The sequence below is a fragment of the Magnolia sinica genome, chromosome 8, assembly GCF_029962835.1.
Source record: "Magnolia sinica isolate HGM2019 chromosome 8, MsV1, whole genome shotgun sequence".
Lineage (NCBI taxonomy): Eukaryota > Viridiplantae > Streptophyta > Magnoliopsida > Magnoliales > Magnoliaceae > Magnolia > Magnolia sinica.
Genome location: NC_080580.1, coordinates 17,813,649 through 17,826,466, shown reverse-complemented (window position 1 = coordinate 17,826,466; position 12,818 = coordinate 17,813,649). Strand labels below are relative to the sequence as shown.

Here is a 12,818-nt window from a genome sequence, read left to right as displayed (position 1 = left end):
CAATTAGGTGTCATAAGTGGAGGATGTGTTGAAATGGATGTGTGAGAAGACTAGAAAGGATACAATAAACTACCAAGTATGAGGACATCCAAAGTGGTGCAGGACAGCACTAACAGAAGCAATACTGCCTCTTATAACAGCAGGTTTAAGCAGAAAATCAGGAAATCTGAATAAGAAAGCTAACCGCAATTCCTTACCAGATGAAGGCAGTAAATTGAAAAACACGATCCAGAAATTCAGCAATAGCAAACATTTTAGCAGAACTAAAATTGGAGTCTCACCAATTCTAGGTTCTACAGTGGAGCTGCTCCACCATTGGGGTGTCTCACTCCAAACACAGGATTTGACAAACATAAGCTTTTTCCATTGAAGAATTCATGCCTCTGATTGCATATGGATTCTTTGCTCTTCTGCCTTTTTTGTTGAAAGATAAAGCAAATTTTATTAAGAAGGCGCCGAGATGGCGCCTAAAAGTTTACAGCCCTAACGAGCAAAAAGAAAGATACCATCTTTCAAGAACGCAATACAAGAAGCACACTCGGCAACAAAATATTTCATCCTACGGATGAAAAAACCAACATCCTTCCCAGAATCATTAAAGCATCTTTCATTCCTCTCCCCTCAAATAGTCCAAAAGGCCACTAAGATCACCAACCACCACTCCAACAGAGCTTGCTTTGGAAGACAAACCCCATGACCCACCTCCAAAAAACTATCCACTGAAGCGAGCATGGATCACTGCATCTTGAACAAAGAAATGACAGAATTGCAAACCAACCGAAGGACAATGAATAATAGGTGATCAATTTTTTATTTTTTTTTTACACACGCACACACACCCCACACACTCACGCTAGTGGAATTTCACCACCCATGGGTATTCAAACCCTTGACCGGGAGTTGAAACTCCTAAGAGTCTACAACCCGAGCAAGAGTAAGGACCCTAATAGGTGATCAATTGTCTTGTCGCTACCCATACATAGAGTGCAAATGTTTAGAATCACCAATCCTCGCTTCCGAAGGTTGTCAATAGCCAAGACCCTTTTTCTACCAACAAGCCACACAAAAGCAGCCATTTTCAAAGGAGCTCCATAACACTATAGCATGGTCATTGGTGCACGGAACTCATGCAAGGGTGAATGCAACAGCAAATAGAAAAAGCCAACCGAAAAACAACCTGAGCTTTCCTTACGCCACACCAACCTATCTTGCTCCCAGGGAGACGAACTAACAAATGGATATTTTGGAGTAGCACGAAGTCTTCAGATTCTTCATCCCATAGATTTTAACAAGGGTGCGAACCACACCTCCAAAGAGCCACTACCAAACAACTTGCAACCGATATGTCTACATTTGTCGCTAACCTGGCCAAATCTGGAAACTCGTTCAATAATGAGGAATCCATAACCCACACATCCTTCCAAAATGTCATATTTTCTTCATTTCCAACTGTTAAATGGCTAAATGATGCCACTTTTGAGGGCCTATGAGAAGAAGAAGAAAGATGGAAGAGAGAAACAATGTGAGAGAGGAGAGAGGTAGCAAGAACATGAGAATACTTAGGGTCTATTGAAACCCTAGCCTTCTACTCTGATTTATAATTGAAAAACATGAACAAGAGAGAAACAATGAGAGAGAGATAGCAAGAACATGAGATGCTATGGATCTATTGAAACCTAACCCTCTACTCTTGTTTATAATTTTTTATATATATAATAAATAGCCCCTATGGGCCTTATTACATGGACTTGTGAATGGCCCTATGGGCCTTATTACATGGACTTGGGCCCAATGGGCTGTATTCAGCTATCAACCTTTCAATGCTCACCCTCAAGCTAGAGCATCCTAATGAGGCCCAACTTGAAATAAGGGCTAACATATATATTGAATGATCAAGGGCTAACATAATCAAACCTAAGAAAAGAAAGAAATTCTTCCCTAACATCCCCCCTCAAAACTCAAGATGCTTTGAAAAGAGGAACTTGAGTTTGGAGAGGCACATAAAATATTTCTTAAAAGCATAAAATAAGATAAAATAAAAACATAGAGCGGTTGCAGAGATGAATAGCACTGGTTGTGACAAGAGGCAAGCATGTGGATGAGAAGTGGAGGCAATGAGATAACCAATAACTTTAGGTGAATAGGCACTTCTGCAACTTCAATAATGTGGGCCACCGAAATAACCATCCAGCACAAACGAGTCTAAATCAACAATCCAGCTCAACCAAGGCTAGCCCAACTATCCAACACAATCATAATTCCAGACAACCATCCAAAACAAATAAGAACGAACCAACTGTCTAATATAAACAAACGAGTCTGGATCAACTCTCCAACTCAACCAAGGTTGGGTCAACTACCCAACACAATCATTAATCTGGATAACTATCTAAAACAAATAAGAATATACCAACTATCCAATATAAATAATGAGTCTGAGCCAACTGCTTAGAGCAAACAAACACGGTACAATCATGTTTAAGCCAAGGCTTGGACAACCACCCAGTCCAAACAAGCCCGTACATAAACGGGTTTGAACCAACTACCTGGTACAAATATTGGTCACATCATACATCTTGGCAAGGAGAGCCTGAAACGAAGAAGTTGCTACGTCATCGCACAACAAGAGACAATCTAGTCAATTAGCTCCAATCTGGACGTCCAACAATACCTCCAACCATTTAGTAAAAAACAGCAAATTCTTCTGAAAAAGTCTTCAAAAAAAATATATAGAATAAGAATTTCAAACATCTTCAACCGAACAGCAGAAAAAACAGCAAGAGCTTCAACTGCATATCAACGACGCTTCAAATCCAACAACACACGATGCAAAACCCTTTAAAAAATCATGTCACGACCCACCCTCTTCACACTAATCACAAAAATTCAGTGAGGAAAAGGCCTCACCACGACTCTCAAAACAGGAAAAATGAAAAAGAAGAGTGAAGGGTGAAGGGAAAAGGATTAATAAGAAGCTATTGTTGTGTAGAAAAGGAATAAGGGAATAAGGAAAGAGAGCAAAGAAGATTAGGAAGCGAACAAAGGAACCGCCGAAATATAGGAAAGGAATGAAGGAAAACACCACTTATTGAGAAAGATTAGAAGAATAACACCCATAGAGTTAAGATGAAGAAGGAAAGAAAGAAAGAAGGAAAAAAAGAAAAAGAAAGGAAAAGAAATGGAACCACTGAAGATTAGGAAGGGAAACACAACCCTAATAGAAAAAATCAACAAACATAATCTAAAGAAATACATAGATCTGCTTCAATAGGAAAAATTCAGCAAACCCTAGCCAAGGCAACACAAAAATCTGCTCCAACAATATACATACATATAGAAAACCCTATCTAAAGTAACACAAAAACCAGCAAGTCCTTCAAAAAAGAATTAAAGAAGAATAAATAAATAAATAAATAAGTGAAGAGAAAAGAACCCTAAGGGGCCTGTTTGATTTTTCATGTCAACTGTAAATACATTGTAAATAGGTAATTATTACTATTTTAGCCTGTTTGATCATCCGAGTGTATTTCCACTTTGAAAACCGGTCCAAAAAGATTGACTTAAATTTGTGGGCCACAACATGATGTATATGACATATCCATGCCATCCATCCGTTTTACTGGACCATTTTGGGGCATGAGCCAAAAAAAGAGTGGCCCACACCAAAGGAAACAGTGTCCTTAAAATGGCCACCATTGAAAATTGTTTCCTTCACCAGGCCCACATTGATTCTATTTATCATCTAACCTGTTCATAAGGTCACACGGGCATGGATAAGGGGAAAACACAAATATCCACTTAATCCAAAACCTCTAGGGGACCCAAGAAGTATTTAACGGTAGGCATTCAATTCATCACAGTTACCTGTGGTGTGGTCCAATTAAGCTTTGGATTTGCCCCATTTTTGGGCTCATATCCTAACTTCAAATGGCATAACGGATGAATGGTGTGGATAAGCCACATACATCACAATGGGCCCCACATACATTTCGTGGTCGTCCTTGATTTTAGCATTGAAAAGGTAGGTTGTCAACGTCTGCATTGGTAATGATGCGGTAATTACTTAAGTAAATAATTATTACCTATTTAAAAGGTATTTACATGTGACATGGAAAATCAAATGGACCCTAGAAGAAAAAGAAGAAACCCTAAGAGCAGTTAGGCTCTGAAACCATGTTAAAAGGCTACATGGTGCTAATTTTGAGGGCCTATGAGAAGCTACAATGAGAAGATGAAAGATGAAAGAGAAAAACAATGAGAGAGATAGCAAGAACATGGGATGCTTAGGGACTATTGAAACCTTAACCCTCTACTCTAATTTATAATAGTAAAAACGTGAATGGGCCCTAAGGGCCTTATTACATGGATTTGGGCCCAATAGGCCTTATTCAACTATCAACGTTTTAACACTCTCCCTTAAGCCGGAGCATCCTAATGAAGCCCCAACTTGGAACAAGGGCTAACATAATCAAACCTAAGAAAGAAATTCTTCTCTAACACCAACCAAGAAACTAATCCCCTCCTTAAATTTACCCTCCACGCTAAAGATACCCCTCCATAACCCAAATGCTTTGTACAAGGAAGCATCTCTTGTCCACCAACCCCCTCCCTCACATCCATACTTGGAGGCAATCGATTTTCTCCATAGAGATTTTTCCTCTGACTCGAACCGCCACTGTCGTCACCCTAAAAGAGCTAGGTTCATAGATTCCAACACTCTTATGTTAGACATAAGGCAAAACCTCTTCTAGTCTTTCAACCCTTGCCACAAAAAGTCCCTCTTTAAGTTTCTCCAAACGGTTCAACACGATTTTGGGCACTTGAAAAGGAACAAAGTAGAGTGACATATTGGAGAGAGTTGTTTTAATTAGCGTAATCTTCCAACGTGAAAGTTTCCTCAAGAGTCTCGACCCTTTCCACCACTTTTTCCCATAAAGGCTTCGGACACTTCCCAATACATGAAGGCAAGCATAGGGATGTAGCGGGGAACAATCCCACCCTACACCCCGAAGATACCTGCTACAAGAAAATTCATCTCTCCCTCTATTCTAATCCCCAACATCTTGCTCTTAGCTATATTTACCTTCAAACCCAAGATCACTTCAAAACAAGTTATCACCATACAAAGTCTATCCACCATATCCGGATCCACATCACAGAATATAATAGTATCATCTGTGAACTAAAGATGACGAATTGGGAGACCATTCCTATCAACCTCGAACCTGAAATTATGTTGATTTTCTACCACGGCATGCGGAAGATTGGCGAATAGTGGGTCCAATCACATAGACTACAATAGATATGTCAATTCTAGCAACTAATCTATAATCGATAGTGTACTTGGGTGTGCTTTACAAGTTAGGTGCCTAGCATACAATTCAATTCAAGCATTCATACGATTTAACTAATTAAACTCATAAGCATGAATAAACATGTACACAATTCACAATTGTAAACACAAGCATGTATAGTGGTTCAGTTTCCCTACACCACTCCCAGCAGACGCACTCTCCCTGAGTGTATCGGTATTCACTAATGAAGGTTTTAAATTAGGTTCACCTCTAACCTATACAAGCATACACTCCCGACGGATACCTACACAAGGACTTACCACGTACTCACCCGTGTTGGTAGCCTATGCAAGGACTTACCACCTACACACCGGTGTTGGTGGCCCACACAAGGACTTACCACGTACACACCCATATCGGTGGCCTACACAAGGACTTACACACGTACTCACCTGTGTTAATGGCGATACGGTCCCATACAAGAACCTACACAAGTTTCAGTCACAAACTTTATACTCAATCCTACACAAGGAAAGAGAATGTGGACTCTTACAATTTGATAACTTACTTGTTGGATTGAGCCCCTTTGTAGCGCCTTCTTTGGTTGCTTGATCGATGCTCTCCCGTGCTTCAATAAGCTCCCCTTGTGCTATGCCGATCGTTGATGCCGATGTTTGCCAAGAAAACTCTCCCTTAAGAGGGCCTACGATCTCCACTGAAAGGTCACTCACCTCTGAAGGACTCCCATTCGAAAGCCTTAAAGTCAAGAAGGGGTTTGGAGAAGTGAAACGGTTTGGAATAAAAAAGATCAGGTCCCCGCACATGCCATTATTTAAAAACTTGGCACATGCGAGAGAAAGAGGTGTATTCTCATGTGTCACCAATTCCAGCGAACATGGCAACGCATCAACCAAGGCATCCTCTCTTGAAATCACCTCGGACCCCAACGAGGGACGCATCCTCCTTGAGAGCAAAAGGAAGTCCCCAGCCTCGCAACCAAAGCTCCAGCCTTGCTCGAAAACTCCATCCAACTAAGTCGAGCCTCCACAATCGACTCCCGAGCCTCCACGATCTCATCTCGAGCCTCCATGATCGTATCCCAAGCCTCCATGCATCCCCTCCGAGCCTCCATGTCCACCTGAGCCTTAAGCCCGAGCCTAGCAGCTACATCATTCATTGACGTCACCACTTGCAAGGGTCAATCTCTAGAGAACTCGATCGCTGCGAGAATTGCCCCAGTCAGGCCATATGTCTCCCTGCCATCAATACGCCCCCTAACATCAGCCACCCTCGCCTACTCCCATCTCTCTTGGCATGCCACGCGTCCCTCCTCTGACAAGAGACAACCGTGTGTCTCCCCCTCCCCATTCGGAGCTCCATCTCTCTAGGCATGCCACGGATCCCTCCAATTTTCTTTGCTCTTCTACCTTCTTTCCTACTTCTATGACTTTTGACTATTAATTGAAATATGTAACTACATTGTCTAAGAGAGTTATGCAACTACACTATCTAAGAAAGGGAACTGTTCGCTATTGGAAACAGTCAACTATCTGACTATGTGGGACCCACCGCTGGTACAACAGTCTACCATATGGCCTTATGGGGTCCATAGGTCAATTTGTGTATTCAAACAGTCTACCAGATGGCCTAATGGGATCCATAGGGTCAATCTATGTATTCAAACAGTCTACCAGATAGCCTTATGGGGTCCATAGGTCAAACTATGTACTAATGGGGTCCAAAGGTGAATCCGCATTTTTTAAAGGTCAACAGACATATCTGCTCTACAAGTTCGTTCAAAATCTAATCAGGGTTGACCCTTCTAGCTTATCTAGCCACCCAGCGGGTCCATTTCCTGATCAAATAGATTAGGCTCACTTCAATGACCAACAATGATCACGGGTCCACTCTAAAATCTGTGATATGCCCTTCATAAGTGTGAGCCTGATTGCATCACAAAATAGCCTAAGAATAAGATTAGCCCAATAAAGATATATTGATGGAGATCATATTGAGATGGTTTTGCCATGTACCACAAAAACCAGAGATATGCATAATTAGGGGAACTTCAGATCCTGAAAGGAGGACAAGGAGAAGACCTAAAAGGGACTTGAATTGAGGTGGTGTTAAGAGTCATGAAGGATAAAGTTTTGTTTACTTTCCAAAGATAGGGCCTCACATAGGAATGTAAAGCCAACCACAAGTAATCATTGCAATGATTGGCAAAACAGGATTGCTAATAGATAGGATTCATAAAGTAGACTCCAATGATGATGATAATGAGCAATAAGATGATAACAACAACGACAGTAAGGTGTCCCGTATCAGTATCGGTTGGCGTAACGGTGCCCTCCGAAACCGATACGGATATGGGGGCGTAACGGCTCGTAACGGCGCAAATTTTTTTTTTTTGCCAAAAAAATATGAAAAAATATGGATTAAATCCGGAATATTCTAAGCATTCCAAATATGCATTCATTTATAAATTGGAATGTGTTTATGGTGGTGTAACGGTCCACTCTTTGGTGAGAATTTGTATCGGACTGTCTGATGAATTTATGAACCGGATAGGCCTTATTCAACTATCAACATTTTAACACTCTCCCTTAAGCCGGAGCATCCTAATGAAGCCCCAACTTGGAACAAGGGCTAACATAATCAAACCTAAGAAAGAAATTCTTCTCTAACACCAACCAAGAAACTAATCCCCTCCTTAAATTTACCCTCCACGCTAAAGATACCCCTCCATAACCCAAATGCTTTGTACAAGGAAGCATCTCTTGTCCACCAACCCCCTCCCTCACATCCATACTTGGAGGCAATCGATTTTCTCCATAGAGATTTTTCCTCTGACTCGAACCGCCACTGTCGTCACCCTAAAAGAGCTAGGTTCATAGATTCCAACACTCTTATGTTAGACATAAGGCGAAACCTCTTCTAGTCTTTCAACCCTTGCCACAAAAAGTCCCTCTTAAGTTTCTCCAAACGGTTCAACACGATTTTGGGCACTTGAAAAGGAACAAAGTAGAGTGACATATTGGAGAGAGTTGTTTTAATTAGCGTAATCTTCCAACGTGAAAGTTTCCTCAAGAGTCTCGACCCTTTCCACCACTTTTTCCCATAAAGGCTTCGGACACTTCCCAATACATGAAGGCAAGCGTAGGGATGTAGCGAGGAACAATCCCACCCTACACCCCGAAGATACCTGCTACAAGAAAATTCATCTCTCCCTCTATTCTAATCCCCAACATCTTGCTCTTAGCTATATTTACCTTCAAACCCAAGATCACTTCAAAACAAGTTATCACCATACAAAGTCTATCCACCATATCCGGATCCACATCACAGAATATAATAGTATCATCTGTGAACTAAAGATGACGAATTGGGAGACCATTCCTATCAACCTCGAACCTGAAATTATTTTGATTTTCTACCACGGCATGCGGAAGATTGGCGAATAGTGGGTCCAATCACATAGACTACAATAGATATGTCAATTCTAGCAACTAATCTATAATCGATAGTGTACTTGGTTGTGCTTTACAAGTTAGGTGCCTAGCATACAATTCAATTCAAGCATTCATACGATTTAACTAATCAAACTCATAAGCATGAATAAACATGTACACAATTCACAATTGTAAACACAAGCATGTATAGTGGTTCAGTTTCCCTACACCACTCCCAGCAGACGCACTCTCCCTGAATGTATCAGTATTCACTAATGAAGGTTTTAAATTAGGTTCACCTCTAACCTATACAAGCGTACACTCCCAACGGATACCTACACAAGGACTTACCACGTACTCACCCGTGTTGGTAGCCTATGCAAGGACTTACCACCTACACACCGGTGTTGGTGGCCCACACAAGGACTTACCACGTACACACCCGTATCGGTGGCCTACACAAGGACTTACACACGTACTCACCTGTGTTAATGGCGATACGGTCCCATACAAGAACCTACACAAGTTTCAGTCACAAACTTTATACTCAATCCTACACAAGGAAAGAGAATGTGGACTCTTACAATTTGATAACTTACTTGTTGGATTGAGCCCCTTTGTAGCGCCTTCTTTGGTTGCTTGATCGATGCTCTCCCGTGCTTCAATAAGCTCCCCTTGTGCTATGCCGATCGTTGATGCCGATGTTTGCCAAGAAAACTCTCCCTTAAGAGGGCCTACGATCTCCACTGAAAGGTCACTCACCTCTGAAGGACTCCCATTCGAAAGCCTTAAAGTCAAGAAGGGGTTTGGAGAAGTGAAACGGTTTGGAATAAAAAAGATCAGGTCCCTGCACGTGCCATTATTTAAAAACTTGGCACATGCGAGAGAAAGAGGTGTATTCTCATGTGTCACCAATTCCAGCGAACATGGCAACGCATCAACCAAGGCATCCTCTCTTGAAATCACCTCGGACCCCAACGAGGGACGCATCCTCCCTGAGAGCAAAAGGAAGTCCCCAGCCTCGCAACCAAAGCTCCAGCCTTGCTCGAAAACTCCATCCAACTAAGTCGAGCCTCCACAATCGACTCCCGAGCCTCCACGATCTCATCTCGAGCCTCCATGATCATATCCCAAGCCTCCATGCATCCCCTCCGAGCCTCCATGTCCACCTGAGCCTTAAGCCCGAGCCTAGCAGCTACATTCATTGACGTCACCACCTGCAAGGGTCACACTCTAGAGAACTCGATCGCTGCGAGAATTGCCCCAGTCAGGCCATATGTCTCCCTGCCATCAATACGCCCCCTAACATCAGCCACCCTCGCCTACTCCCATCTCTCTTGGCATGCCACGCGTCCCTCCTCTGACAAGAGACAACCGTGTGTCTCCCCCTCCCCATTCGGAGCTCCATCTCTCTAGGCATGCCACGGATCCCTCCAATTTTCTTTGCTCTTCTACCTTCTTTCCTACTTCTATGACTTTTGACTATTAATTGAAATATGTAACTGCATTGTCTAAGAGAGTTATGCAACTACACTATCTAAGAAAGGGAACTGTTCGCTATTGGAAACAGTCAACTATCTGACTATGTGGGACCCACCGCTGGTACAACAGTCTACCATATGGCCTTATGGGGTCCATAGGTCAATTTGTGTATTCAAACAGTCTACCAGATGGCTTAATGGGATCCATAGGGTCAATCTATGTATTCAAACAGTCTACCAGATAGCCTTATGGGGTCCATAGGTCAAACTATGTACTAATGGGGTCCAAAGGTGAATCCGCATTTTTTAAAGGTCAACAGACATATCTGCTCTACAAGTTCGTTCAAAATCTAATCAGGGTTGACCCTTCTAGCTTATCTAGCCACCCAGCGGGTCCATTTCCTGATCAAATAGATTAGGCTCACTTCAATGACCAACAATGATCACGGGTCCACTCTAAAATCTGTGATATGCCCTTCATAAGTGTGAGCCTGATTGCATCACAAAATAGTTCCCTTCATCCACGTTAGTGTGACCCTATTAACAGGTTAGATGGAAAATAAACATTACAGTGGACCCTAAGAAATTTTTAATGGTGAGCATTCTATAACCACTGTTTCCTATGCTGTGGTCCACCTGAGATTTGGATCTTACTAATTTTTTGAATCATAACCTAAAATGATGTGGCAAAATGGATGGACCGCATGGATAAAATACATACAGTATGGTAGGGCCCATGTGGCACGTGTACATTTTATTAAATTGTGCAACGTGCTGCGTAACGCGTACCAATCCATTCGTTTGATGTAAGCAAGTCCTGTGGGTCTGATCATGAGGTATGTGTTATATCTAAACCGTCCATTCACTTGACGAGCTCGTCTTAAGGCTTGACACGAAAAATAATACAAATCTAATTATCAAGTGGACCACACCGCAAAAGGCAGTGGGGGATTGAACATCTACCATTGAAACCCTTTTTGGGATCACAGAACTTTTGGATCAATATGAAATTTGTTTTTCCTCTTCATTCAGGTCTTTTTGACCTTTTGAACAGATTGGATGGAAAATAAACGTTATGGTGGGCCTACGAATTTTTTAACGGTGAAAATCATCATCTCACTGCTATTTTTGGTGTGGTCCAGAAGATCTTTGGATACGATTCATTTTTTGGCTAATGCTCTAAAATGATATTTAAAAATAGAAGAACGGTGTAGATATAATAAATACATCGCTGTGGAGCCCATGTAACTTTGATCTCCTTCGAACCGTTCGTACAACTCGGAGCTCAAGGAGCGTCAGCGCTCGTCTTAGCATGACACGTACCTACAGCAGCTATACTGGTATGTAGTACACCAGTCAAACCGCTTCCGATTTCAAAAGAAAAAAAGGGAGAGGGAAACCGAAAAGAAAAGGAGGGAAAGAAGAGGGGGAGAGAGAGAGAGAGAGAGAGAGAGAGAGAGAGAGAGAGAAGGAGGAGGAGGAGGAGGAGGCCCGGGCCGCAGCCACAGCGCAACAGGGCCGCAGCCGTAGCCGCAGCCGCAGCAAGGCAAAAAGAGGAAGAAGAGGAAGAAGGAGAAGGAGAAGGAGAAGGAGAAGAAGAAGAATTTTTTTTTAAAAAAGGTATGTTTTTTTTCTTTTCTTTTTTTTTTACCATTTTTTTTTTCATTTTTCTCTAGGGTTATGGACCGTAAGGTTTGTTACGGTACCGTAACGGCCGTTATGGGCCGTTACAGTCCCGTAACGGCCGTTACGAACCCAAAAAACAGAGGTGCCCCGTTTCGGGGCCGAATCGCGTAATGGTTGATGCCGTTACTGTTACGTATCAGCCGTTACGGCCGAAACGTAACCGATTTGGGATACCCTGAGCGACAGCGATATAATGATGACGATGATCACCCCGCATAGCTGTGATGATGATGATGATGAAAACATGCAATGATTGGTTCTAGAACATCCTAAGGTGTAAATGGATGTGAATGAATATCATGGAAAGTTCTAGGCATTCAAAAAGAAGAAAATCAAATGTGCTACACCAAAAGAGTTAGGAGTAAAATAGGGCCTGACCTGTTTAAATGAAGAACGCAAACGGCAACTAATTATATCTGCAATGCGTTTGGTTGAAAAGGAGTTACTCGTGTCCAAAAACATCACAGTACCCTTGTAGTTCTGTGCAACATGTGAAGCAGCGTGTAGACATACCTACACAAAACAAATACAAAAAAAGAGATGACCAATAAACAGAACTAATTTATCTTACAAAAACAAAATACAATATACTAAATGCATACATCATGTAGACCCTACAACCTAAATGACCACTTTAAGATGAAATGCATGATAACTTCCAAGTATCTCAAACTGATTTCTTTCACAAATCTCTGAATTCATCTAACTGTTATGATCGCCTACTCTCTCTTGCTTGAGCTTTTTTTTCCTTATTTTGTGACAGAAAATTGGAATAATAAGCAGACCAAGTCGACCAATTCAAAGACAGAAATCCATTCATTCATTGAGAAGAGTTGGCCAGACGGGATGGATTCATTGTTCTGCTATAAACTCATGTACTGCATGTTCAGTTCTCAAATGATTGA

At 41.9% G+C, this 12,818-nt stretch overlaps 1 protein-coding gene across 3 annotated transcripts in view; it reads right to left on the bottom strand.

Moving 5' to 3' along the window:
* LOC131253019 (DNA repair protein RAD51 homolog 4) overlaps positions 1-12,818 on the bottom strand; it is a 63,871-nt gene that overhangs the window by 47,812 nt on the left and 3,241 nt on the right. For 2 of the 3 annotated variants that reach the window (XM_058253847.1, XM_058253844.1), the window contains exon 5: positions 12,292-12,426. The exons of the other annotated variant lie outside the window; for it this stretch is intronic. In XM_058253847.1, coding sequence (XP_058109830.1) covers positions 12,292-12,426 — 135 coding nt within the window. The remainder of the gene's footprint in view (positions 1-12,291; positions 12,427-12,818) is intronic. 3 annotated transcript variants of the gene reach the window in all.